General features: G+C 41.0%; 2 protein-coding genes across 6 annotated transcripts; both read left to right on the forward strand.

Annotated features, from left to right (window-relative positions):
* Positions 1 to 6,540: 6,540 nt before the first annotated feature.
* On the forward strand, positions 6,541 to 13,983 carry LOC119916137 (Usher syndrome type-1G protein homolog). Of its 4 annotated transcripts, none has more exons than XM_038736035.1 (5): positions 6,702 to 6,840; positions 7,688 to 7,924; positions 11,064 to 11,511; positions 12,035 to 12,861; positions 13,332 to 13,983. In XM_038736035.1, the coding sequence occupies exons 2-4, from the start codon at positions 7,812 to 7,814 to the stop codon at positions 12,857 to 12,859; spliced, it is 1,386 nt and encodes a 461-aa protein (XP_038591963.1). In that variant the 5' UTR covers positions 6,702 to 6,840; positions 7,688 to 7,811; the 3' UTR covers positions 12,860 to 12,861; positions 13,332 to 13,983. The 4 variants fall into 4 exon arrangements, with proteins under 4 accessions (XP_038591961.1, XP_038591963.1, XP_038591962.1 ...); XM_038736034.1 differs by having other exon boundaries at positions 7,691 to 7,924; XM_038736036.1 differs by having other exon boundaries at positions 6,706 to 6,840; positions 7,736 to 7,924.
* A 645-nt stretch (positions 13,984 to 14,628) lies between these two features.
* fads6 (fatty acid desaturase 6) lies at positions 14,629 to 26,141 on the forward strand. 2 transcript variants are annotated; one of them, XM_038735778.1, is made up of 6 exons: positions 14,629 to 15,266; positions 18,717 to 18,883; positions 20,268 to 20,517; positions 20,655 to 20,842; positions 23,468 to 23,647; positions 24,744 to 26,141. In XM_038735778.1, exons 1-6 carry the CDS (start codon positions 14,981 to 14,983, stop codon positions 24,891 to 24,893), a joined length of 1,221 nt encoding a protein of 406 aa, XP_038591706.1. In that variant the 5' UTR covers positions 14,629 to 14,980; the 3' UTR covers positions 24,894 to 26,141. The 2 variants fall into 2 exon arrangements, with proteins under 2 accessions (XP_038591706.1, XP_038591707.1); XM_038735779.1 differs by having other exon boundaries at positions 14,981 to 15,266; positions 20,268 to 20,448; positions 24,744 to 24,893.
* Positions 26,142 to 26,922: the final 781 nt, after the last annotated feature.

Raw genomic sequence — 26,922 nt, forward strand, 5'->3', positions numbered from 1 at the left:
ACCAAGTGCACTGCTGAGGGTTTAACTGTGCGTCAACTTGCCAAAGAAACATTAGCTTGTCATGATCTGTCATGTTTATTGTATACATTTGGCATCATGCACCAACATGCGCCTGAAACGCTTTGAGGTCGGAAGTCGTATATTTTAACTTGGGACTTTCCCAGTTACGACCGGTCTGGAACGCAGCATTAAAGAGACAGGAGCATCTACAGCTTGTTTCAGACAGAGGCTGAAATGAAGGCTTTCCCAAAGAGACCGTATAAGACAGAAAATGATTTTTTTTGAATTATAAATCATGTAAAGCTGCCATACAGGAGTCACAGAACTACAAAATAGGACTGGAAAAGCAGCATGATAGGTCGCCTTTAAAATCAATTTGGATATTTGAATTGCACTAATTTACAATGTGACACTGACAGAAATGTATGCAAGCAAACTTTCAAGAGTCAAGAGCTAAATGATTTAACAAAGGAAAACAGTCTATATCGATACCACAGCAGGTTAGCAAGAATATTTTGTTTTGGCCTTGTTGGGTCAGACGTGCGACCAGGCTGCGACCAGGCTGGGCCAGTTAAAACTTCACCAGCTTTATAAACTTTGTCAAAAAATACTCCATTAGCTTTCTATTATAGTCAATAAATTTGCAATCAAAAAATTCTGTGGAAACGGTCAAGAGAAAAGAGTTTATTCCAAAACAGGACACATAAACCCATACAACATCCCTGCAGGTCGGAGGATGAAGTCCATCCTATGGTCTGCAGACAGTCTTATATATATATCTCTTCTGGGCTGGTTTACCCCCTCCTTTCCTCCTGATGAACTTCTTTTCCTCTGTTGTTGTGGTGTTTTTACCAATTAACACTGTTCCCCAGCTGTCATTTATTACTGTATTGTTGACTTTTTACATCTTTATACTAGTGGATAAGAAGTTCATCATTTACATTTCAACTTCAGTCTCACCGTGTTTTTTAAACGTTACGCATGCTTAATTTGACACACAATTATATTTTTTAAACAATTAATATAAGAATAACATAAGTAAAGTAGCATTTTTCATTAATGCTTGGTTTCTTACAGCAATCTTGATGTTATGCTGGCTGCTTTCTGCTTTCTGCTTATTATCTCTCTGTCGTGTTTTTATCGAGCATCTGATGGTTTTTTGGTCATCCTCTGTCGCTTTTTTGCAAAACAAGAATTCCTTCAGCAAGTTCACTCAAAGCTCACACAGGTCATAAGCAAATTCACCCAAAGCTCACAATCAAACCCCTTAATCAGTAATTAAGCATGTAGTCTTAATATTAGCAGATTAACACATCAGCTGTTCCTCATGTAATCACAACAGTAGATAACAGCAGAACAAAGCATGCACTGTCACAGTGTCGGCACATCTTGCACACCTGCAGCCTCTCCTATGGTCATAATCTACAGTAGATGACAGTTGGACAAGGCGAACCACCTGCAGCCTCTTCCTGCAGTCATTCCTCCCACTCAAGGATCTAACCACAGTGAGCTTGTTTCTGTGTCCATGACTACAGTTCACTACTTATAAGTAAAAACCGAAGCACATCTAGGTAAAAAGAAAATGATTAAGAATCATTAATGATTAATACTAGTAAAATCATTAAAAATTATGATATAAGAATGGTAACTTATTGATTAAAGTAACTGATTAAAGATAATAAAACTGATTAAAATGATCAACAATGAGTATTAATATTGATTAAGGATAATCACTGATGACTGTTTCTTGACTGATGTCTAACTTTTTGTCTGCAGTGCTCCCCCTCTCTGTGTCCTAGGCATGCCCTCTGCTGATCATGCTATTTTAACCAAAAACCTGACTTTGTGGAATAAGCTGGTGTCTCTTGTGCTGCGTGCTATAGACAGGACATTCTTACTGTATTGATGTATGTTTTGTAACACAGTTTTCATTAATTCTGCTTCTACATTTTCCTTTTCTGGTGTTTTTGATGATGCCTTGCTGTGCTCACTCTGCTCCCAGAGCACACGTGCCTGCTTACACGCACACACATGTGCTACTGCCTCTGGGCAGTTAGACACAGAGAGGAACAAACACACTCAGAGTCTCAACACTGCGATCTTAACTTTACACTATAAAATAACCAATGCAGACCACCTTTGCTCTAGCAATTAATGATAACAATTTGGGCTGTAATGTTCTAAAATAATTCTCAACAACCTAAAGATGAGGGAAAATCATCTTTCTGTGCGTTTATGCATGGCTGCAGCTCACTCATTCCCCTGATCTGCAGCAAGGTGGAGGCACAATCAATCAGTGATTGTTTGACAATATAGTAGAGAGTGACTTTGCATATCAAACATGCTTGACGTGATTGTCTAGGCCTAGCAGATTTTACAGTTTTTCTCAATTGTTCACACATTACTTGAGGCACAAAGACAAACCCCCTGAACCAGGGGGAGCCTTCCTCCTTGACACTCAGGCTGCGGTTGAAAAGTAAAAAAAAAAAAGTCCTTTCCAAACCACTTTTCCTGGACCTCGATGGAAAACATCATGAGGTCAAGGAAAGATGTCAAGGAGAATTTATAAGGACTTAGGAAAAGGCAACGGCGGGGCTGAGAGAATCTGACTGCTCTTAATTATGGCTACGTAATTATGACGGCAGCAGGTGTTACTGACGTGACCTGCCGTGGTGAAACTACAATGTTCCGACAAAAAGTGCATCTTTGACACTGCGCCCTGTGAGTTCTTGAAAAATAGTAATTTATTACCAAAGTTGCAAAAAGGCACAGTCAACAAAAAAGGTAAATGGTTATCACATTGAGAATGCTTGCTCACACTCACCCTCCTGCCCCCCAATATTTATCAGCTTGATCATTGCCTTTATTAAGGAAAGTGTTTCAGCATCTGTGAATGACATCAAATAATCGATGATATTGCAGAAGGCTGGCAATACAATCACCAAAAATAACTAATGCAAACTGAACATATAACGTTACCCTACACATTTCAACATTATCCTCACTTTGATCATTTCACACTAGTGACATAGCTCGCATATAGTTTCATGGCATAAGAGAGTAAAGGCTTAATAGCCAATGGTAATTTACATAGTGATCAACATCCTTTATCTGTCATGGTTGATGATTTTACAACACTTTATGGCATATTTCAACAGCCCAAAACATAAAAGAAAGAAAACAAACCAAAAGAAACAAGTAAATTGTGAGTGTATTGCAAGGAATTTGCAAAATGTCGTCAATGGATTTTATCTTGAGTTTGAGAACGATGCATTGCTTTAAATGTTGCTGCAATAAGGAATTGTGGGACGGCATTATCTTTCCTTTCGTAAAGGATGGTCAGGTGTACCCTATGATAAAGCATAAAAGAAAGGAAGCATTTAGGTTCCTTTACTTTACTTTTAGAGGACTCGACCAGCTCTTATCATGGCTGCCATTTCAATACTTACAGGTCACTTCACTCAGTTAGAAACCGTCCTAAGCAAAAAAGACTTTTCGACCGCAGCCTCAGACTGCACTTTGATTGTCCGATGAACAAATGTGCAACATGTGTTGCCTTGTAGACTTCCAAGTGAGGAGTGGATAGCATGAAATTTAAGATTAGCATTTTGAATGGCAGTGTGCTCCAGGTGAAGATTGTGCCAAATGTAGAGAATAGTATGAAGCGTTTTGGGGTTAACAACAGCAGTCTGAGTGTAAAGCAGCACATGTTCTTGCGTTTTAGCAGAACTGGTTCAGGATGTTTGTACATGAGTGACACATTGTGCTAATTGTGTCTCAAGTACAGAAAAATATAGTACTATGTAGGCCTGCTGCTGATATTTTCCAAAACAAGACAAAATGTCTAAAACAAAGCAGTATGGTTTACAAAAGGCAAATCTGTGACGTAAAGTTCACTTGCAGCAGGTTATCAGCTTTGACTGAAGTATCTGCTGCTACTTGAGGCACTGCAATGATAAGCGTGAGGTTATAAGTCAGTTCCTGGTGTAGACGGTACACAACAGTGACACATCGTGGCACAGAGCCCTGCAGATAAACCTTTCAAAGTAAAGTCGCTGACTAAGATTTGAAACTGCAGGCTGCAGATCAAGAAAGATTCAGTAAAGGTCATTCGGGGATCAACATGAAAAGTAAATATAATGCCCATTGCTTTACCTGTGAAAAAATGTGTCGTTCTTAATGTCACCTACCGGATCATGACCACACCTACAGGTGTGTGGGAGAGCAGATCAAGAGGATTACTAGCACCTTTCATAGTCACACGTTCACATGACGAACTGTATTTCAACTTAAGTGTATTGTGAAACCCTGCGGACTGAATGGAAAAGAGAAATTAAAGGGTGAAATAAATTAAAGAGTATTTTTAGAAGGATTAAAAAGGTGAACATGGACTTCCTGTTGTTCCCCTTGCAATGAAACAGTTAATAGCTCAGATGATCAGATCCAGGAGCCAGAGATCCGGTGCTTGTTTGAGTTTCCAGTGGATGCTGGTGGGAGTGTGGGCGGACAGGCTTCCAACCCAGAAGGCCTGGTTTAGATGCTGATGTACCTGCTGTGGTCCAGCCCGGCATCCGCCCCCCTAAAGACCATGACGTATGTAATATGTATCATAATTATGACAAGATATATGGGGTGGATGTGGCTCAGGAGGTAGAGAGCTGGTTGCCCGTTTTTTTCGGAAGGTTGGCGGTTCAATCCCCAGCTCCTCCAGGCTGCATGTCGAAGTGTCCTTGGGCAAGATCCCCTGGTGGCTGTTCCAACATTCCTGGTCAAGTAAAAGACTGTACAAAATTATTAGAAGGAGAAGCGGGTCATAACTGGGGAATTTTTATGTAACTTTCTATTTGCCAAAGGATGAGTAGTAAAAAACTTTTTGAGGGGAGACGAGAGGGGTATTCAACAACATCATAACTAAAAGTCAAAATAGGTCAATTCTCTTAAAATGACATAGCTACAACTGTTCCCCAAGCGACATGTAAGAGGTTAGAGGTTAGAAAGTCCAGTCCAGTAACAGGCGTAATGTAACATTACGTAAGTCACGTCACATTAAAGGTAAGGTTTAACATTGTTGTTTGGATTACAGTAGCCTAAGTCCCGTGTCTTAATTCACCTGAAATAATTAACCTACGAAACGTTATTTAACTTAAAACTTTTAAGATGTCAACTTTGACTTTCTTTGTCAGGGGGCCTGAACCTCGGGCTCCTGAGTGAAAGTCCTGAGTTTACTTGGCATCCATCCACCCCAACACCTTGTTATGTGGAGTTTCTCGTTCTTTGTTAAGTAAAAACGGACTTCCTTCTTTGCTTCCTTTCTATTACTACTCATTTTATTCCATTTGTACCATCTGCATCTATCCTCTGTTCTTTTCTGTTGTACTTTATTATATATCCTGTTGAGCACCGATGCCTCCGGTACCGGGGGCAGCACACGGTCATCAAAACCGCTGACTTACTTTTGCCGTTTGCGCCGTTTTAAGTCCAAAAATCAGCTGATTTGTTGCTTCGAGTATCAGCGGGCGCCAACTTGATTATTGTGCAATACCTGGGAGCTGTGCCTGCCTTCTCTTTTCCTTTTTCTGCAGAGGAGGAGAAGTGCCGCTTTCAAACACACGGCCTATTTCGCCATTTGGTGGCCGACCCGTGGCAGCTACATAGACATCCAGAGTCACTCCGTTCTCAAGCTACAGGCCTATAAAGCATGGGTGTGCTTTTGGTGACAGACAATGTTGATGAATATTCACAGTTTTTATCAATATTTCAATGTTATGTTATTTGGAACGTGGTTACATGGACATAAAAAGTGTTTTAAAGATAACTCCCAATAAAAGTCAACATTTCAACAGTAAACATATGGACATTCCTCTGGTATATTTTGAAAATGTTGTATGATAACTTTTGTATTTTATTATTATTGCATTCCAGAAGATATTCAGTTGAATTATAAATTATTAATTGCATTAAAATATAGCTTTTTTTTACCAGGCCAGGATGAAAATATCCTATTTTTTCTTTATTGCAACTCCATTTAGTCTGTAATGGTAAAATAAATATGTCAATTTACAATGGATTTATATTCATTATCTTCTGTCCTTTCAAAGTAGACCAGAATTAGGCTATGCATCTAGGCCAAATGGTTGAGGAGTTATTCATGATTCATTTTTTCCTTTTTTTCTGGAAATAGGTGGCCGTTTCCAACAGGATACTCTGTTGTTCTGTACAACACTCTACTGTATTCTATTTTATTACTATTCAGCTTACTCAGTTTGTACTATGTCTATCTATCCTCTGTTCTTGTACTTTCCTCAAATCTATTCTATATTCTATTCTGTTCTGTAAAACACTAAACTCTTTTCTATTCTATTCTATTCTGTTTTTCTATTCTATATTCAGGTTATATAGTTTGTGATATCTGCATATATCCTCTGTTTTAGTCTGTTGTGCTATATCTTTTTCTATTCTTTTCTATTCTGTTATTAAAAGTGGGCGGGTCTTGTCGTCGTAGCCCCGCCCCTGCCTGACAACCAGCACGCCTCTTGTTTGTGTCTTAGCAGCCAATCCGTCAGCCGCTCGGTGCCTCTACACGCCGCGTCCCGGACTAAAAAGTGGCCCAAAGAACGAGGCAAACCCTCCAGATCCTCCATGGAACCGCTCCCAGAGTGAGCCGGGGGGCGCCGCCATGAACGACCGGTACCACCGGGCGGCCCGGGACGGCTACCTGGACGTGCTGAAGGAGGCCACACGGAAGGAGCTGAACGCACCGGATGAGGATGGGATGACACCGACCTTATGGGCCGCTTACCACGGCAACCTGGAGGCGCTCCGGCTCATCGTGGGGAGAGGGTGAGTCCGCAGACCAGGGAACAAAATCTGACACTTGTTTTAAGAAGAAGGCTTTGAAAAGGAAACTTCAGTCATATCGAGTTGTTGATTTCTGCAAATAAAAGTTGTTTATGTATAATTTTACAAGCAGAAGATAGTTATGTTCCCACCTTGCTGTTATAGTTATTTAATGTGAAATTTCTTATCACTAAGGGAAACTCTTTAGATTCCTCCAGCTTCACAAAAATAAATATTAGTATGCATGGACAGCCTATAAAACAGCTTGAATATAATTCCAGATATCTAATCAGTGCAGCTGGAGATGGAGGGATATACATTTTAACAGCCTAATTACAGAGAAAGGTCACTTGCAGCAGGATGCTCAAACACAAACATAAACACACACCTCCACTCTCTCTAAAAGGAGTAGAAAGAGTGTGTGCTTGTGCATCTGAAGCATGATAACTTTATATTTAATCTTTCAGATGTGTGGGCTAATCCATTACATAGCAGGTCAGAGCGCAGCTACAGGTATAATCTGATTCAGTCACAATACAGAAGCCATTTTTATACCGATCAATTACTGAAAGGGCACAAAGTCTACACAGAAACCAATTGTTAGCTCACAAGCAGCAGATGAACGATTGTTGTATTCTCTGAGAGCCTCATGTACACTCGTACAGAGAGCTTTTATGTATGTATATAAGAGAAAACTGAGATCATTATAAAAGGGTTTAGGAGTAAGTTTATATTCTGGTGAGATAAAATGTAGGTAATGTATCAGAGAAGTCTTTTGTTAAGGTTTTTAAGAAGCAGACAAAGCAGCCTTTTGTGCAGTTTAATATTTACTGCCTGTTCTGTACGGCAGCAGATTAACAAGAGGGCAGACTGCTGTATGTCATGCTGCTGGTGGCAGGTTCATAAGGCGAGCAGTAAAGTGGAGGTCAGCTTGATGCTGCGGAGTGTCTGCAGACACAGGAAAGGTCACAGTGATGGATAGGGCGTCTTCTTCCTTCAACGGTCCCCGGAGGATGCAGTGCAGAGCGGATATGAAGCAAAGAAAAACGACTAAAGATGAGCTGCAGATCAAAGTTCACAGCAAAAGGTACATTAACAGTAGCTTTTAGTTAAATGTCACAGAAAAGGTTGACCTTTTTCTGTTTTATAAGGTAGTTTTTTTTGAGTAACGTTTCTAATTTTTTTTTTTTTACATTTTAATTATTATTACTGCAAATATTTTCTTACAAAACCTTTAATTTATTTAACAGAAAAAGCCAAACTCAAGTAGTTGAAGGAGCAGTCATGTAAGAAACTTTGTCAAAATAAAATAAAGTGTAAATACTTTAAAGATTTTGATTAAATTGGTAAATGTCTGATTATGTAATAAGTAAACGTACCAACTTGAGGTACTTGCATGTTCGGATTACCAACTGTCCCAGAGACACATAACACAGGACACATATGACAAATACAGTTGAACACAGAAACCAACAAGTGCTTCAAGTAGACCGGTTATTAAATTCAGATATAAATTCATCACTTATGAATATATCAAAGCAATTGTGTGAGTGATAAAAATAATTTTAAAAAAGGTTTTCTGTTACCCTGTAACGCCTTACTGAGGGGATTGAATTATTTGATTGAATTTGTAGGACAAAAACACAACATCAGCTGTCCTTCATGACCTAATATGAATGCCCTGTCTTGTAGAGGGGACATATGAAAAATGATGGCTAAAGCCCCCAGGAACTTGGCCTCAAATCTGAAGTATTTATGTTTAACGTGAAATATTTATGACTAAATAAGCAGCAAAGTTTAACTTACATTAGAAGTTACAGTTTAACACCCCAAAAACTCAGCGAATCTGCTTCATCAGGACTGTGTGGGTGTGCTGTCAGTCAGATTTGATTGACAGCAACCAAACAACCTACCAACTTCAAACCACGGAGAAGAGCACGGAGGGAGAAAAAAAGACATTGGCAGAAAATAGTGTTTATATCAGACCCATTACTAAGAGTAAGGTGCTGACTGAGAAGTTATTATTTCAGGTAATGTTATGCTCACATGGTCCATAATCCTAAATATCTCTAACTTGGACGGTGATGTGGGGCTCAACAAGTCCAGTTTGTATTTTGAGTTTTCTATACTCTCTGTTCTATACAGTGCTTCGAGGTGTGAGACATAAGTCTCTGAGTCAAAGCTGCAGATGGTCAAGTTACTATTTGAGGTAGTAGTTAGGTGTTACTACATTAACTTTCTTGCCCGTGCCTTTAGAAGATGATCTGCTTAATTGCCCTTTCAGCTGACGTAGAAAGATATAAGGGATAAATATGACACTCTATAGTATAGTATAAAAATAAACCTAATATTAAATGTGATATTTATACACCTTGCCAGGGTGCAGACAGGAACTGAAATCAGGGTTATGAAGGTAGTGACCCTGTGGTGTGTGGTAACAGTGTCTCTGGGTGTCGGCAAAAAAAAAGAGCCTTGGTGTGGGATAAATAATGCAAAGTCATGTTTAACCTGCAGCGTTTCAATTATTGATCAGGGCCACGTCCCGGTTCTGTGGGTGGAGAGATGACGGGAACGGGAGGGAAGTCAATTTAGTTTGATACAAACACAGTCCGTCTTTGAATGCAAACTGTACTGTGCACTTGTGTTTTAGTGAACTATAATCAATTCCAGAGTCCAGAGTGCGTTGGTGTTGTCTGCCCTGTTGCTTGCACAGCATAATATTTACTGATATCACTGTCATATTTCTATGATGTGTATCCAATGCTCACTATCATGCTCGAGTGAAATTATTTTTTTTCAATTAAATGATAGTCGTTATCCTACATTTAGATTGTAAACGGTCAGAAAATAGTGAAGAATGTCCAAAGTGACAGTTTGGTTGTCTTCCCTGATCAACAGGCTAAAACTCAGAGATATTCAACTTACAATAAAATAAATCAGAGACGCAGCAAATCCTCACATTTGAGAAGCTGCAACCAGATAGGCACCAGAGATGTAGCAAACATGTTTGGCATTTTTGTTTGATGAATTACTGAACGATTAATTGAGTATCACACTCATTGTTGGTTAAATTTGTATCCATGATCTAATGAATTCAACAACTAAAGAGTCATTTGATCAGCGCTAGCGTTGTAGCCCTTTTTTGCTGCTGCTGAGTGCAGGACACTCGCTCAATACTGGACCAGTTTCAAAAAGTGTTGCCCCCATTAGTCACGTAGAAAATACCGAAGTTACCCGTTATGTCTGGTCCATGCCAGATCTCTGTAAGAAAACATCTGTTTGGTGCAGATGATAGAATTAGAAACCTCTACAGAAAAATTAAGTTAAGTGATCAATGTAGACAGGTTCAAGAAAATGTCTTGCACCATCTAGACTCTTCCATTGTTTCATATGCAAAGTAAAGCTTTTCTCTTATTGAATCTTGAGGGAGAGCGACAGTAGAAGTTTATCTTCTACAGGTTTGCTCTTTTATTACAGCTGTTAAAGTCTGTTCTGAGAAAATGTACACTCGCTGCACACTATGCTGTTGATGTAGTGAAACTGGACATTATGTTATGTGTACAAAGTAATTGTTACTGAAATGGCTGAAATAGGAATGTCAGAGAGAATATAGATGGTGATACGCCGTTCAGTCTATGTACTGCAAAGTGTTACAACTACAGATTTTAAGAAAAAGATTATGATCCCAAATTTAGGTTTAAGTAGTTAAGTTAGTTTAATAATGGTGCCTTCCACGCCTTATGAAAACAACAACATTTGTATGTACTCAGTTATATGATGTTGTCAGCTGCAGGGCAGTGCAGACTTGTCAGGGCAATCTGTACATGAGGGTTTACCAACCTGTTAAAGGTTAAAGTGTCTGTAAATTGATTTTAATAGCATGCTGAAATCAATGGGAACCAATGGCTGCCTGGACGGTAAGAAATACACATTTATAAATGAAATGTTTATAAAAATGGAAATACTATACTACTCTATCACCAAAAGGTCCTTCCACAAAAAGTTGCCACAAAGTCAGAAGCACATTATTGTTTAAAATATCACTGTATTGCTTCAGCATTCCCATAACTTGAGGATAAATCAGTGCACATGTGAAGAGGGCTGTTCTGACCGAATGGTGTGCGTGATGTAAATTGGCCTAAACCTCCAGAACACTAGTATGGTTCATTAAGAATGTGAATCCAGAAATGGTGAGATCCAACATGGCTTCTTGATTTGTCTCCCAGAGGTGACCCGGACAAGTGTGACATCTGGGGCAACACGCCGCTTCACCTGGCAGCTGCCAACGGCCACCACAACTGCCTGTCCTTCCTGGTGGCTTTCGGTGCCAACGTGTGGTGTCTGGACAATGACTACCACACACCGCTGGACATGGCGGCCACTAAGGGACACATGGACTGTGTTCGCTACCTGGACGCCATCGCCGCCAAGCAGATCACCCTCAACCCAAAGCTGGTCGGCAAACTCAAGGATCGGGCATTCCGTGCCGCGGAGCGCCGGATCAAAGACTGCGCAAAGCTCCAGAGGAAGCACCGTGAACGTATGGAGAGGAGGTTCATGAAGGAGTCGGCGGCTTTAGACAACTTGGATGCTATTAGCTTTTCTAGCTACACCAGTGGCAGCACTCTGAGGAGCAAGTTCAACACTGTCACCTCCAACATGCCATACTCGCAGGTGGTTGCTCTTTGACTTTGTGTTAAAATGTAGCTGATAAATAGATCCCGCCCCACTTTCGGGTTAGTTTCTGTTGTTAATCTGCTTATTCCTGCGAGGACAGCTGTGTGGGCAACTAGGCAATCCCCAAAATATTTGACCACACAGACTGCAATGCAGGGCGGCGCAGTGGTGCAGTGGAGTTTGCATGTTCTCCCCGTGTCCAAAGACATTCGGCATAGGTTAATTGGTGACCCTAAATTGTCCTTGGGTGTGAGTGTGAGCGTGACTGGTTGTTTGTCTATGTGCGGCCCAGTGTCAGCTGGGATTGGCTCCAGCCCCCCGTGACCCTGTACGCAGGATAAGCGGTTGACAATGGATGGAGACTGCAATGCAATATCTTTGTTGAAATATTGAGCTTCACATTTTTCTGTGTTGTACAGTAGTAGATACTATTTAAGAATATGAATCATGAAACTGAGACAGAGCTAAAACTAAAAGGGGAGAAGGCTCTATACAGTAATTGTCTGTACTTTCCTCTCAGGCCACCCTGCATTCCACAGCCAAGGGCAAGCCCAAGATACAGAAGAAGCTGGAGAAGAAGAAGCAGGTTGATGGATCATTCAAGATCTACGAGGACGGGAGGAAAAGTGTGCGCTCGTTGTCTGGCCTGCAGCTTGGCAATGACGTCATGTTCCTCAAACAGGGCACATACGCCAACCCCAAGGAGCGGTCACGCCTCAACATACGTGACATGTTCCCGCGTGACAACAACGATGACGACGCTGACAACATCTCCCGTTCCATGAGCGACCCAGGCCTTCATGAGGCTGCGTATTCGGAGATCAGCGCAGACTCCGGACGTGATTCCCTGTTTACCCGACCTGGGCTTGGCACCATGGTGTTCAGGAGGAACTATATGAGTGGAGGCATGTTTGGTATCGGTGCACGGGATGAAGGGAGTGTAGCAGGGAGTGAACCTTTGGGCCGAGCACCTAATGTTCGTTTACGAGGACAACTGCCTCGACGCTCGCCCAGCTTTGATGAGGACAGTATTGGCAGCGCCTTGAGCCTGCAAGAGAGAAACATTCAGGAGGTGCCCTGGGTGGAGACTGACGTTGGGTTGGATCAGGACTTAGACCCAGAGAACAGTCCTCTGGAGACCTTCCTGGCCTCTCAAAGCCTCAGTGAGTTCATGCAGATCTTCAGGAGAGAGAAGATCGACCTGCAGGCTCTGCTACTCTGTTCAGATGAGGACCTCACCAGCATTCATATCCCTCTGGGCCCCAGGAAGAAACTTCTGGATGCCTGCAAGAGACGTCTGGACACCCTAGATGAGCCAGAGGCCATTGAAGACACTGAGCTTTGAAGGTCAGTAATGAGTGAAGGAGTACTCTCCTTTCCTACCTGATATACCTTTGTTGTTGCACATAAACTACTGTACTGCGTGAGAATATTGTGTAGAAGACATTCACTGCGAATGGTAGCCAGCACAGAGAACATGTGAGAACAGTAATAGGCGTGGATGGCATTTGTTAATGTTGAGCCTAAATCTACAGTGAGTCACTAAGTCCTAGCATGGCTGCACCCAACCTCAACCTGAGCATTTAATCAGCCAGAATAACTGAAAAAAACCTGTGTGGGTGTGCTGCAGAGCCCAACAGCTTTTTTTTTATCACCTCAATGGCCCCATCTACTGGCAACTTGGGATATAACAAGGTGAGATTAGGCGCTTTGGAGGCCTGCAAGCCTCTATAGTAGTGTGAAACTTGACTGGGTGTTGATGTTTCATTATACATTGTTATCAGAATACATAATGTTATTTTTCTCATTAATTACAGGATGCATACATGATGCTGGCTCCATGTGCTGTTATTATACCCCAATACAGTCAGTGGAAGCAACATGGAATCTAGGCATCTGACTGAAACCTGGACAAGAAGTAATAAACATTTTATGGGAAAGCTTTGCCACATATACAAACACACGGACATGCACAGCCTGTATTGTGTTTGTAGGGATTCTCTTCCAGTGACATGTAGCTAGTATGTTAGTGAAGCACCTGCTATGTTTGCATACTGTATTAACTCATGTATCAATGAACGATTTCCGTATTAGTGAATGCACCTAATCATTTGAATATATGTTTATTATGCCTTAATTGTACAGTTTTCTTACTTTAAACATGTGATTTTACTCCACGGCACATACACAATGGTGACTATTTATGGGGTTATTTATGAATGAAAAAAGCCACAGACTGACTGTTGCTCTGCAGACACTGTTGCAAAACCAATGGGGTGGCACTGTGTGTGCTAGATAACACTGTTCTCTCAGGTTACTCCATGGCATATTTGGTTTCACTGAAGGTCTGTCTGTTTATGCATTTGAGAGAATGATTGTGCATGAATGTAAATTTTATGTTTGTTTTTTTTATATCTGAAGATGTACCTACAACCATGATTATCTTTTATTAAAACAAAGTGAAAAATATTATTGCTTTATGTGTGAATATGTCAGTGTTTACTGAATATGTGCTTTACCTCTGTACCCTTCATGTGTCAATTCTCTGTTCTGTCTGCACAAAAAGTCCAGATGGATGATTAGCTCTTGTATAAATAAAAACAACAAGCTCAAGGCTGTGGGAGGATGTAAGCAGAGCTGATGTTCTTATGTTCCCTGGTCTGCAGTACCCGCTGTTCTGTGTAGTAAAACATACACATATGGTATCTAACTGCACACTGCAGGCAGCAAGGTCTCAAGGCCAGAACAGGACTGGCCTGTCTCAAATCTCCTGACATTAGATATGTGCACGCAACTCACATATATTCTCATCTGTGCCAGCTCATAAACACACTCCAACTAACATGGCACATTCTTGCACACCAGCATCTTCTCCTTTTCATTCTAGACCTTTCTCTAGTGAAGAAACAACTGAACAGCCCCTGTTAATCCACTCCTGAGCCCTCCTTTCTCCTTCTCTTTTCCCAGGACATTTGCCAAGGTTACAGAGAAGGGAGAGGAGGGGGTGGGGTAGCTGACACAAAGAAACACGAGGGGGTGAGCGACATGCAAAATGTACGAGACACCAGAGAGGAGGGAGACGTCGACTCTCAGCTGAGCAGCCGTAGTTTTGTGTGGCTGCCAGTGTGAGGATTTTTGGATCCATTGCGTCACAGGGCGGCCTCACATCTTTGGGCCGTGAAACAATAAATTCCACTGCTGCTGGACTGCATCAGGAGTCAGCTGACAGGGGAGGTGGGGGGATAGAGAGGAAACAGTAAGAGAGATGAGAAGGTAGGAGAGGAGGGTCCATGACGCTTTTGAAGCCGCAGGAAGGGGGCTGGGTTTTGCTGACAATGCTTCTTGCCAGTAGGGGCTTTCGTAATGCTTTGACCTGTGGACTTTGTGCTTAGAGTGCCGTGTGAGGCCAGCATTTAACGCTGGCCGGTGACTTTGTCTGGAGCAGGTCCTCAGCAGACGGGCTGACATGCAGACTGTACCGGAGGAGTGGAGGGAAGAACGGGATGAGAGAGGAGGAGATGGGAGGATGGGGGAGATGTTGGTCAAGAGGAAAGGAAATTCAGACTACAGTGAAGAGGTGAAGGGAGAGTGGGAGAAGAATGGGGGGACAGGTGGTGAAGAGGTGGAGAAAGAGTCACTGATGATGGAGCTGACGAGGCTGGTGCAGAAGATGGTGAAAGAGAGCAGCTGGTGGGAGAGGAGGGGAATCGATTGCAGCATCCTGGCAGCAGCATTCTTCTGTTTGCCACCTGGTAAGACTCTGTGGAAACTTCATACAGCTGCTGGGATCATGGGTTGGCTTTCTTTAATGGTCAAAAAGTCCTAAATGTTGTTAGTAAAGAGAGCAAAGATAAGTTATCACAGAAACTAGAAATGCTGAATACAGTATGTGTTTTACCTTTAAGGTGTTGTTTTTTTGAGTTATGGAGCATGAAGGAGTTACAGTGACAGAGAACAGAAACTAAATCTGACACATTTAAATTATATTAATGGTAATTCATGTTTGCTGTCCCTGTCCCTGCTGTCTTGGATGTAGGACAATAACCGCAAACATTAAAATGAATTGTATCTTTAGCTTTTTAACTGATAATTATTCTTTCGATTGTCTTCATAAATTAACAGGTTAGGAAGACAAAAGTAAAAATGAGTCCATAACAATCTCCTAAAGCCCAAAGCAACGTCTTACAATTACAGTTTTTGAAAATAGGCCTGCAACTAGTGATTATTTTTACTATAATTTAATCTACCAATTGTGTTCTCTATTAATTGTTTGGCATAAAATGTCAGCAAATAATGAAAAATGCCCATCATAAGCTCTCATAGCAGATGTTTTTCCAAAACCAAAATATTCAGTTTATTGCCACAGAAATTTAAGAACATCATAAAATACTCACACTCGTGAAGCTGAAACAATTGAAAGTTTCTTATTTTTGCTTCCATTATTAATTGATCATTACCCTTACAAATAAATCGTTCCGTCCCAAATCGTCTCATTGATTAATTGATGTAATCTGAAACGTACTCATGCTCCATCAAGCATGTTTGCATTTTTAAAATACAAACAAAGCTCATTCTCTCTGTCAGTCCCACACTGACTGTTTTACACATTCCCAGTATCCCATGGTTCCCCTGTATCTAGGTCACCGGTGGTCAGCTACTGACCTCAATTAGGACCAGCGTCTATTGTGTCTCATGTCACTCGATCATTGGAACTGACAGCTTTCAGCAGCACCACCACAGGACACCTGGTTCAAGCTTCATTTGTACTCTAGACTTGTAGACGTGCCTGCAGTTAACACGCATTACTATCCACTATACAGTTCCTCCCTGACTGTGCTATAAGGGTGACAAAAATACTCACTTCTGAATTGAATTTAGTCTGACACTGGAGCTGAGGAGGCATCTGTCATCATGTATCAAAGAGCTTGTGACTTATCACCTTGAAATGGGCTGCTTTGAAATAGGAGGTGCAAACTATTAGCATAGTTTTATTGGGTTAGGAAGGAAACATGTCAACTAAATCACGCTGTGGGAGCCAGCCAGAGAAGCCTCACCGGCTGCTTGTGTTGCAGGGTTATTATAGTTAAGAAGTCCACTCTGTCACCAGAGTACAACAACATCAGTACTGCATGCCATTAATTACTCATGAGATCCGAGTGAGGTCGTTTTTTCGTCAAACTGAATCTGTTGACCGTAAGAAATAAAGGTGTTTTAATGTTCATCAGTATTGGCTTTAATAATCAGAGTTGAATACAGGACAAAGATATCAAGAAAATCACAAGAAATTAAATGCAGAAAATGTTCATTTATGCATAATGTCTGTGAAGATTCTCAGTCATCCAACGAAGTTATCCAACTTCAGTTCTGAAGAAGTCCCTTGGATGAGGGACGAAACGTCTTCCGGTATCTTCAACCAAGTCCAGTTGCCCTTGATTTTAACCTTCGTTGGATATTTATGCACAATTTTGAAACCTACAGAGTGATTGCAAGGGACCTCCAGCACAGTCACCTCTTGTTAAGGATATTGTTTCATTCTTTCACATTCTCCCTGCCTGTCATGGTTGAAAGTCACCGCTGCTGCAGTGGAATGACTGGGTGGATGCTCACAGGCGACAGATACAACACTGCATGTTTTCAGCCGCATAGTGGTGCTTCTCTGGGGATGGCAGTGTGGGTCATTTGGTCTGGTGCTCCCACACTTTGGCTTGCCATTAAAATAGCCTCTAGTGAGACCCCTGACTTTTCATGTGGCAACAGTCAAAATTTCCAGTTTTCCAATGCTTTACTTTATGACTGAATTCCTGTCAGCCTAGCTGTACATTGTGAACACGTTAACTGTTAGTATGTCACTCTCTCGTGCTCACTATAGCTTACACACGGAAGCATACCAACATGCTTAACATTTCATGTTAAATGTTGTATACCATCCCTGCATTAATTTAATTTTTTCATCAAACACAGCAGTGAGTTTGACTTATTGTCACATTTTAAGTTGATTTTTTTTAGCATCCAACAGACACTGAGCAACATTAGTATTAATTTCTGGACACCTGATGAGTGTGCAATCATTATAAGCATTCATTATACACCTTTCACATTATACATAGTCATTTGATCCATTGTCATTGTAAAATAGTGATTATAGCAGCTTTATTTTGCATGTTAACCTGACTTAGTCTGACTCTGCTGACTTGATAAGGATGAACTCTGTGGTCTATCTTTATTTTGTTTCAGACAGACAGATTGGCTGTCTGAAACAAAATAAAGATAATCTCGACTTTGGAGATGGACCACAGAGTTCATCCTTATCAAGTCAGCAGAGTCAGACTAAGTACTGTTAACAGAGGTCTGAGATATAACAAGGTGCCAACCCATTTAGTGATTTAAAAACAAACAATAAGATCTTCAAATGTAATGTGTTCATACTTGCGAGTTCCAGTTAAAAGACAGGCAGCCGTGTTTTGGACTAACTGTAGGCCTAAGTGAGAGGAATGGCTAACGCTAGTGTAAAGTGCATTGCAGTAGTCCAGACAGGTTGAGATAAAAGCATGGATCACCTGCTCGAAATGACTAAAAGATAAAACAGATTCACAGTATTCTGTATCTGTTTGTCAAGTTTAAAATCCATCCATCCATAATAAAGTTGCTTATAGGGCAAATGTTAGAAAAGCAAACACACCTGAGGGCTGACAAACTTTTCAGCAACAGCTCATGATAATTCACATTGATGCCAAGTTACAAAAAAAAATTCCTCAGATAGATTACAGGTAAATTTCAGTGAAACTCGTGAAGTCCAAGAGTCCAAGTTGTCCTCAAACGTCCCCTGTAGGGTCCCCTTTTGGTGCCACCGTCCAACAAACTTTTATTATATTATTATTTTGCCTCACTCCTATTAAGGATCTAAGAATAAATAAGTTGTCTTTATTTTTCATCCATCCAGCAAATTTCCGGTGTGTAGTGATAATTGTAGCCTCATGGGGCCGCTAGCGTAGACTTCTATATATTAATATTGCTGAATGGTTAGAAGTCAGTAGTCACATCTAGAAAAATGACTCAATCAAGGATTGTAAAATAACATAATAGTTCCCCAAAACAGTAAATGTGTAATTAACATAAATGTAAACATAAAAAGTCAAGGCATCAAAACTTTTTATCTCTATCAATCTGAATTTGGATTGGAGCCTGTGTGCTCTGTCTTGCAGCCTTCCTGCTGCTCAGCTCCTCTCAGATCCTGTGGTTTTCAGCGGGCATGCTGCTGATGGGTGTGGCTCACGGTGTCATCACCATCAAAGGGACGCATCTGGCCAGCCACGGGGCGCTGAGCGAGTCGCAGGCCTGGGCAAAGTTCTGGGCCGTCTTCTTCATCGAGGTGAGATGTTCATATCATTAAACTGCTGAGGAAAAGCTTATTTTGGATTTGGTTATTATTCTCACATGTAGCTCTGTAGCAATGCACTTAAAGATACTACTGCTGGAGTGCCCTTGAGCAAGGCATTTAAAGGAGCGCCGTCACCACCCATCTTGCTGAGGGTTAGGTGAGAAGATCAATACCACTCTCATGGCTGTAGACAGCCGAAGTGTCCTTGGACAAGATCCTGAACCCCAACTACTGTCAGTGTGTGCGAATGTTAGTTTCTTCCTGATGAGCAGTTGGCAGCTTGCATAGCAGCCTCACATATGGACACTTGGTCAAAAGCCCTTGGTGTCTCTTTTTAATGGACCTGGCCCTCCCATCCACCCCAACCACCTCCCTGCTTTTCTGTTAAATATTCTACACCTACCTTCAGTGTTCAGAAACAACATTACAGGACTTCCCCCACTGCTTTAAACTATAATGCTAAGGGGATCTTCCATGTGACGCTTCCAGTCTGAGACATGAATCCAATGCGTCCCTTGAACCTGCATTCTATCAAACAGCCAGCAGGGGGCGACTCTTCTGGTTGCAAAAAGAAGTCTGGTTCCATTAGAAACAATGGTAAAATGTTTCTACGTCTCAGCTGATTTATTCCCTCAGTAAACACTTTCCTGATGAGTTTATGGTCTCAGTCACTAGTTTCAAGTCTTCTTCAACACAGCATGATGTTCATTTAGTAAATTATGGTCCCATTTAGAGGAAAATACATTACATTTACATATTTAGCTGACGCTTTTATCCAAAGCGACTTACAATTGTTATACATGTCAGAGGTAGCACGCCTCTGGAGCAACTAGGTTGCTCCAAGTGTCTTGCTCAGGGACACAGTGGGGATTTGAACCCAGGTCTCTCACACCAAAGGCATGCATCTTATCCACTGTTCCTGTGCCGCTGTTTGCAAAAACTCAACATGGCGGCGCCCTATTGGCCAAACTTGAGGCTTCCAAACAGCAGTCCACAAACCAACGAGTGACGTCACCATTACTACGTCCACTTCTTATATACAGTCTGCGGTCTCGACCATGTGTCCATATGTGATGACTTGGGAGTGAGAGCGGGTTGGTAAAGGCAATGGTGTAGTGTAAAGCACTTTGAGAGGGACTAGAAAGGTACAGTAAAGTACAGTTCATCTACCATTTAACTATACATTTTTTTTCTGCAGCTGCTTATCAATGATAATAGAAAAAAGAACTTTTAATAAAACTCGGCTGAAGCCAATTCAATGTTGATGTTCCTGCTTGGTAATTTTCATTTATTGTTTTAAGTGTTGCATCAGTGGTGGTTTTGTTGTTTGGATGTTCATAAACACGCCCATCTGTCCTTGTGTTCATCCACTCAGATTTGTGGCTCATTCTCAGCGCGAGCCGGCATTCAGGGCCACATTAAGATGCATCATGCTCATACTAATGTCATTGGACTCGGGGACTCCAGCGTATGGAAGGTCCCCTTCCTGCCTCGCACTGTCTACCTGTTCATAGCTCCCCTGGCCGTGCCTATCATCACTCCACTTGTTGCACTCGGTAAGAGGCACCAAAGGACCAAGGAAGGACAGACGCTTTATGGGTTTACTCAAGTATTTCAACTTAAACGTGATTATCAGCATAAAGTTGGGATAGATTTCTTACCTTCTGATATTGTTTAAAGTTCCCGTGTTACCTCGTCTCTCTAACTCAGGTGTGAGTTTATTCTCATACGTGTGATGGTTTCTGATTCTCTGGTTTTGCAGCTCACCTCAAAGGAGACTCTTTGGCTCACGTCTTTAGGACCATCCTGATGGTAACCCTGGGCCTGTATTCACAGTACTGGCTGCTGATCCACGTCTCCGGGTTCCTGTCACCTCACAGCGCTTTGCTCTGTATGTTTGCATGTCGAGCAATGTTCAGTGTGCCGTATATCCATGTCAACATTTTCCAGGTGAGAAGTACTTGCAGCAGGTGCTACAGTGCGATACCCTACATATTCAGTGCATATGTTCGCTACATGCTAAATGCCAAAATCTGCTTACTAACACGTTCCTATGTTCCCAGGGGATGTTCCCCAGATTTATATGGCACATAATGGGAACATGACAAACGGTCCTACGTTCCCAGGGCCCTATGTTCCCCAGTTCTAGAGTTAGGGTTCAGTAAACAGACTCACTCACATACTAACATGCTAATAATAACAATGCTAACATGCTGATGTTTAGCAGATGTAATGATTATAATGTTCACCATCTTAGTTTAGCGTGCTAACATTTGGGACTAGGACTAAAGGACTAAACACAAGGTGCAGCTGCGGACGATGGGAGTCAATTTAGTGTTACAGATATTTGTTTTTATGATGATGGCGCTTGATGAAAAATTAAGGGTCCACATCTGCACCAAATTTCATGCTGATCCATCTAATAGTCAAGATTTTCTGCTAGTCAATCTGATGGTTGTGCTAGATGAAAAGTCAGGAGGATTCACCTTCTGGGGACCATGAATGTCTGTAAAAAAATCATGGCAATCATCCAGTAGTTGTTCAGATATTTCAGTCTGGACCAAAGTGTTGAACCAACTGACAGATTGCTGTCAGAATGCCTAAAAATTAATTTTGGCTTATTTTTAAACGATCATTGTGTTTGTAGCTTTTCTTAAGCTTTCGGTCACATCACATATGTGTTCGACTCTCTGGCTCTCGCTCTGCTGGCTAATAATTATGAGAGCACTTCTTGTTACTCTTGCTTCTGAGAAACTCTTGTTCAATGCAGCATTGTGTTCCCATAGATCAGACCATTTAGAGAACTAAAGGGATAAAAAGGAACAATTCATGCATGATTTTCCGAGATGGAGTCATGCAGGTCCTTGTGCATTGTACAAAGTGTGTGAAGCTGGATTAGAAAACACAGGTTTTGATGTGAAGTCAAGGGTCTAGAGGGGAAAATGTTTGTTCTCACTGGGGGGTCAGGCTGACTCTCCCCTGTCTCCTGGGTCTGTCGTTGGCCTTTGTCTTTTCTTCTTCCCCCTGTACGCAGAGTTCCCCTGTACTTCCCCTGTACTAGCCGAGGATAACCTTTGGTTTGGTTGACTCCTTTGAAAATATTGTGTGATAAAACTCTTTTAATTTCCTTTACATATGAGAAATAACACATATTTTACACATTGACACTGTATAGAAAGCATACAATATACTTTATGTTCTTTATTTTGCAAGCAGTGGTGGCGGTTTTCTTCTTGTTTTGGTCAATTGATGTGAAACAAATTTAAATTTGTGTAACTGAAATCTAGTTATGTTGAGCTGCTTCCTGATTTACCAAACAAACAAATAATTACCTATCTTGTGGCCCCAGACATCCAGGGACCCCTCAAAACCCCCAGGTTCACTGTGGGGTTTTTGTGGAAATTTAAATAGGGTCAAATCTGCACCACTAAATAACAGTTTCATCTGAAATGTTAAGGGCCTTAAGTTGGTGCTCATTGACTAATCATGAGGCCTTGATTCAAAATCTAATACCTTTATTTTTTTCCAGTAGATTTTAGGCTAATATTTCACATTTTCCTTTCTTCAAATTACATTTAGGCAAACATGAAACTTAACAGGATATGTGTTGTGTAATGCCATTTATTTGATCAGTGAAGTGTATAGAATTGCACTCCAGTGGTCTTTGTTTGAAAAAACTTTGTTTATTATATGAAAGGTAAATGTTTCCTGATGTGAAATGGATTCAGTGTTTAAGCTTTTTGAGTATCTTGCAGTGCAGCTGGTGTTTCTGTATCTTAAAATAAATAGTAGCTTGCAGTTTCACTAGCTACAGTTTCAAACAAACTTCCCATCACTGGGAGCCCACAGCTTCATAGAAGCTAAATACTAAAGCATTGACTTTTACATTTTGGGTTGTAGCTGTGTCCTACGGACTGCAGTTACAAAGTCTGACCTTCTGAACAGTGTGTCACTATTGTTCGTTTTCAGTGGTATCACCATCCATCCATCCATCGTCAACCGCTTATCCTGCGTACAGGTGGTATCACCATAAATAGATTATATACTCAGTGGTGGATTGTGACAAGTACATTTACTCAAGTACTTTACTTATGTACAAATGCAAGGCACTTGTTCTTTACGTAGTACTTCCATTTTCTGCCTCTTTCTACCTCTACTCCACTACATCTCAGGGTACACATATTGTACGTTTTACATTTGGAAGCTTTAGTTTAGCTACTTTTCAGATTAGAGTTTCAAACCTATGATTTTTAAAGTCCTGTGAAACAGATAGATTTATTGATTGCGTTAGTACTTTTAAGGATCTGAATACTTCCTCCACCATGTTTTTCACTTAAGAATGAAAGACTTTGCAAACACCTGTTGACAAAACGGTCCCACCACAAGGCTGCAAGCTATTCTGGAGCTTTGAATCAATGTCAGACAATCTGCAGTGGAAGATCATGTGATACAATAGAAACCTCCAGAACATCTATTAAGTGGAGATTTTTTTTCAACAGATTACATCCTGCGTGTAACTCATCTGATTGCATAGACATTTAACCAAACTTGTCTAAAACTGTGTGTAATCCGCAGCACATTGGCCTCCACATGTTCTCTCCGACCCGTCGACCAAAGAGGATCTACCAGATGACCCACGGAGTCCTGAACCTGCCGCGTAATCCAGTGCTGGACTGGATTTTTGGACACTCGCTCATCAATTGCCACGTGGAGCACCATCTCTTCCCCTTCCTGTCTGATAACATGTGTTTAAAGGTATGAAATAATTAAACCCAATATCATTACATAACGTCAGTTTTTTGATTGTGTTGTTTTTAATTGTGGCTGCATAGTCGCTGTCTGCTGCTGGAGTTCTTCACCTTTGCACATAAAATACACTTTTGTAATTGCAGAGAGAGAAAAAATCCTGGCGTCTTGGGCATGAGACATAGCGGGAAACTTTAGCTACAGAGCGTGACGGGAGATTTGAAAGACAGTAACATTTACCAAACAAGAACGGTCTAACAAAAAATTCTGTTGAGTTGCATTATGGAAAATGTAGGATTCTGTGATTAAGGGAGAGCAATGCTAAATCTGGAGTAGCCCTTTACACATATCTAAAATAAACACAGTACACTCAATATTCATTAAGACCACAATACTATCTGGAAAGTACAGGGTAACCGCCTCAAAATGCAAATGGGAGATCCATGGACGATCAGATTATTTGTCACCCTATGCACGCCGCACACCTCCGTGAAGCTTGAGGCTCAGCTAGCATCTCAAACCGACCATTCTTATCGACACCTAACACACATCAAACACCAAGCATCTAAATAAACGTATATCACAACATAAATCGCTCTGTAATTACTGTACATGGCTGCACAAGTTGCCATATCTCATCCCACGCCGCAGTGCGACCACTCTAAAGAAAGCTCAGCTCCAGCTCTGTCCAGCCGCGTAATCCAATCACTCAAATTGCAAAAACAACAAATGCAGACATATACATTTACATTTACTTCTTTTTCTTAAGTTGAAAGGTGATCCAAATAACACTTGACTGCTTTTGCAGCGTCTCTACGGGGGAGTCGCGGTGTTGGTCTGTTGTTTTGCCCTCCAGGTCACAATCTCCATTTACTCAAAGGAGACCTAAGTCTACATGAAGATTTATGTATCTAGGACTAATGGTTGAGGAGTTATTACTGTATTTATTTTGGGGATGTTATTATACGCATTTTTTCCTGAAAACAGGTGGCCGTTTCTTAAGATTTTGATGTAGGCAAAGTGAATATTTGTAGCCATGGATGTCCATTTGTCATTGTTTACACCTGTAAAACTGTGCACGTGTCTGTCTTTGGTGACTCTCCAGGTGAAGCCTGTTGTGTCCAAGTATCTGACTGAAAAGCAGCTTCCATACCAGGAGGACAGCTACCTCTCCCGCCTGAACCTTTTCTTCCACAAATACCAGGAACTGATGGTGTTTGCCCCACCGATCACAGAGCTGGTGGGAGTGCAGTAATGAAGAGGCAGCGAAGGAGAAAAACTGTTCAGACTAATGACTGCTACTGCTCAAAAGCACAAGCTTCGATGTTTCAAAGTGCATTTCTACTGGTTTGAATCATCTCTAACAAACAGAATAGGCTTTTAATCAATAATAGATCTACACATTAAAGATGATTGTATTTTAATTTGATATTAGGAGCTAAATTAACATGAAATCCTCATAAATGATTAGATTAAGGAGTATCCTACACTTGTAGAGGTAATTGAATACACAGCACAAAGATAAGCGCTCAACCAAAAGATGACTTGATTTGGTTTAATTGTTGCTGCATTGAAAGTCACTGTGGGAGATTTGAACTGACCTTGGGCCTGTCTCATGAAGCAAATTCAACTTAGTGAGGCTCTCTTTGAGATGTCTGCTAGACCTGGATAACTGGTTTTACAAAGAATGTTAACAACCGCCTCCTATAACTCTGGATGTAACAGTGACAACAGAGGATCATATTCTGGAGATGCCTACTGGGAAGCGGCCGATGCAGCGGTAGAAAAGACAGATTCATGAAGTTAGTTACAGAAGCTAGGCACAACATAACAGCAATAGAAAAATAATGCAGCAACCAAAATGCAGTAACAGAATGTGTTATAAATAACTGTAAATGTACAGTATTTTATGGGCTTTAACACACTTTTTTTTGTACATTAAGTATGATTTATTGGCAGTTTTCATAATGCAGTTTTACAGCTACAAATCAAATAAATCAAAGTTGTGTGCCTGAACACTGTAGGTCACAGGTAGCCAACAGGTATATATATATGTGTATGTGACAGTAAAATGCCTTTACCTTTAACTTAACTGAAAAACACTGAACGGACAGGTTACTACGGCTGCAGCTGGCTAACCAGCTGATCCTGCATTGTGAGACAGGCCTGTTTTCATAGTGACAGACGGTGGCGCTGTAGTCAATAGACATGTTTAATTCACAGTGTCCTCATCTCAAAGGCACATCATTGACTGCACTGTAGCTCCAGTACAGAGGGACATAGAGGTGCTTCTGTGTGTCTGTCTTGTCTGATAATAAATTTAACATTTAATTTTCAGGATTTTTTTTATTACCTTTCCTGACACATACATATATAAATTTATATATAAATTAAGTTGTTCTCTTATGTTCCTGATTATATAAATTGTTACACACAGGAAATTAAAGTACCCATAATTTTTTTGAAACCCACATATAGTTATAATAAAAAGTTTGGACTTTAACCTGCAGTGTGGAACTTTTGTTTCATCTGTTTTTGTTTCTTTAAGCAGTATTGACAGATTTTTTGCCGGTTGGGGCCAGCAGAGCCATCTGTGAACACAATGTCAACATGTTGGACGCATTTGACTTCATGCGGTGCGTTGCAGCGCCGACTGAACATGATGCGTGCTGGTTAGAAATTGTGTCCAACTTTCGCCGGCGCTGCAAAACTTCAGCATGTGACATGACATCAGCTGCTGCACTCTCCACTATGTTCACCAGCTAGTCTCTAACTGTGTCTGTCTGCCATTTGGTGCTGATCAATAATGTGAGGTTGCAAAACATAAAACCAAAACAATGAGCAAAAATGCAGTGCAGTTGTAACTCAGAGTTCATCAGTACGAGTAACTTCTTTCACATTACACTTAATCATTCGATCAGTTCTTATTACATTAAAAACATTGATTAGTGCAGTTTTAATTTCAGAGGTCTCACAGGTTTTTGCTGTTGTTTCTGTTAGTGTGGTAGATGGCTTCAGTACAGAGAACAAAACATTCTCTAAAACAAAATGTATGCAGAACAGAGTTATTGTTTTTGCAGGTCCTGCTTTCTAGACACTTTTATGACTTTTTCTTACATCCCTCTGGGCTGCAAACAAGAATAAAGCCAACAAAAAAATTCCTGCAGTCTTTGTTCTTTGATGTATCATCTCTACCAGCTGCAGACTTTCCTTACTGCTCCATTTAGTTTTCTTTTTGTTTCCATTTGGGTCATTTTATTTCACCACCGTTTAAATGATTTGAA

This window comes from Micropterus salmoides, unplaced genomic scaffold, assembly GCF_014851395.1.
Source record: "Micropterus salmoides isolate LMB-PRFRI ecotype aquatic unplaced genomic scaffold, ASM1485139v1 Ms_hic_scaffold_21, whole genome shotgun sequence".
NCBI lineage: Eukaryota > Metazoa > Chordata > Actinopteri > Centrarchiformes > Centrarchidae > Micropterus > Micropterus salmoides.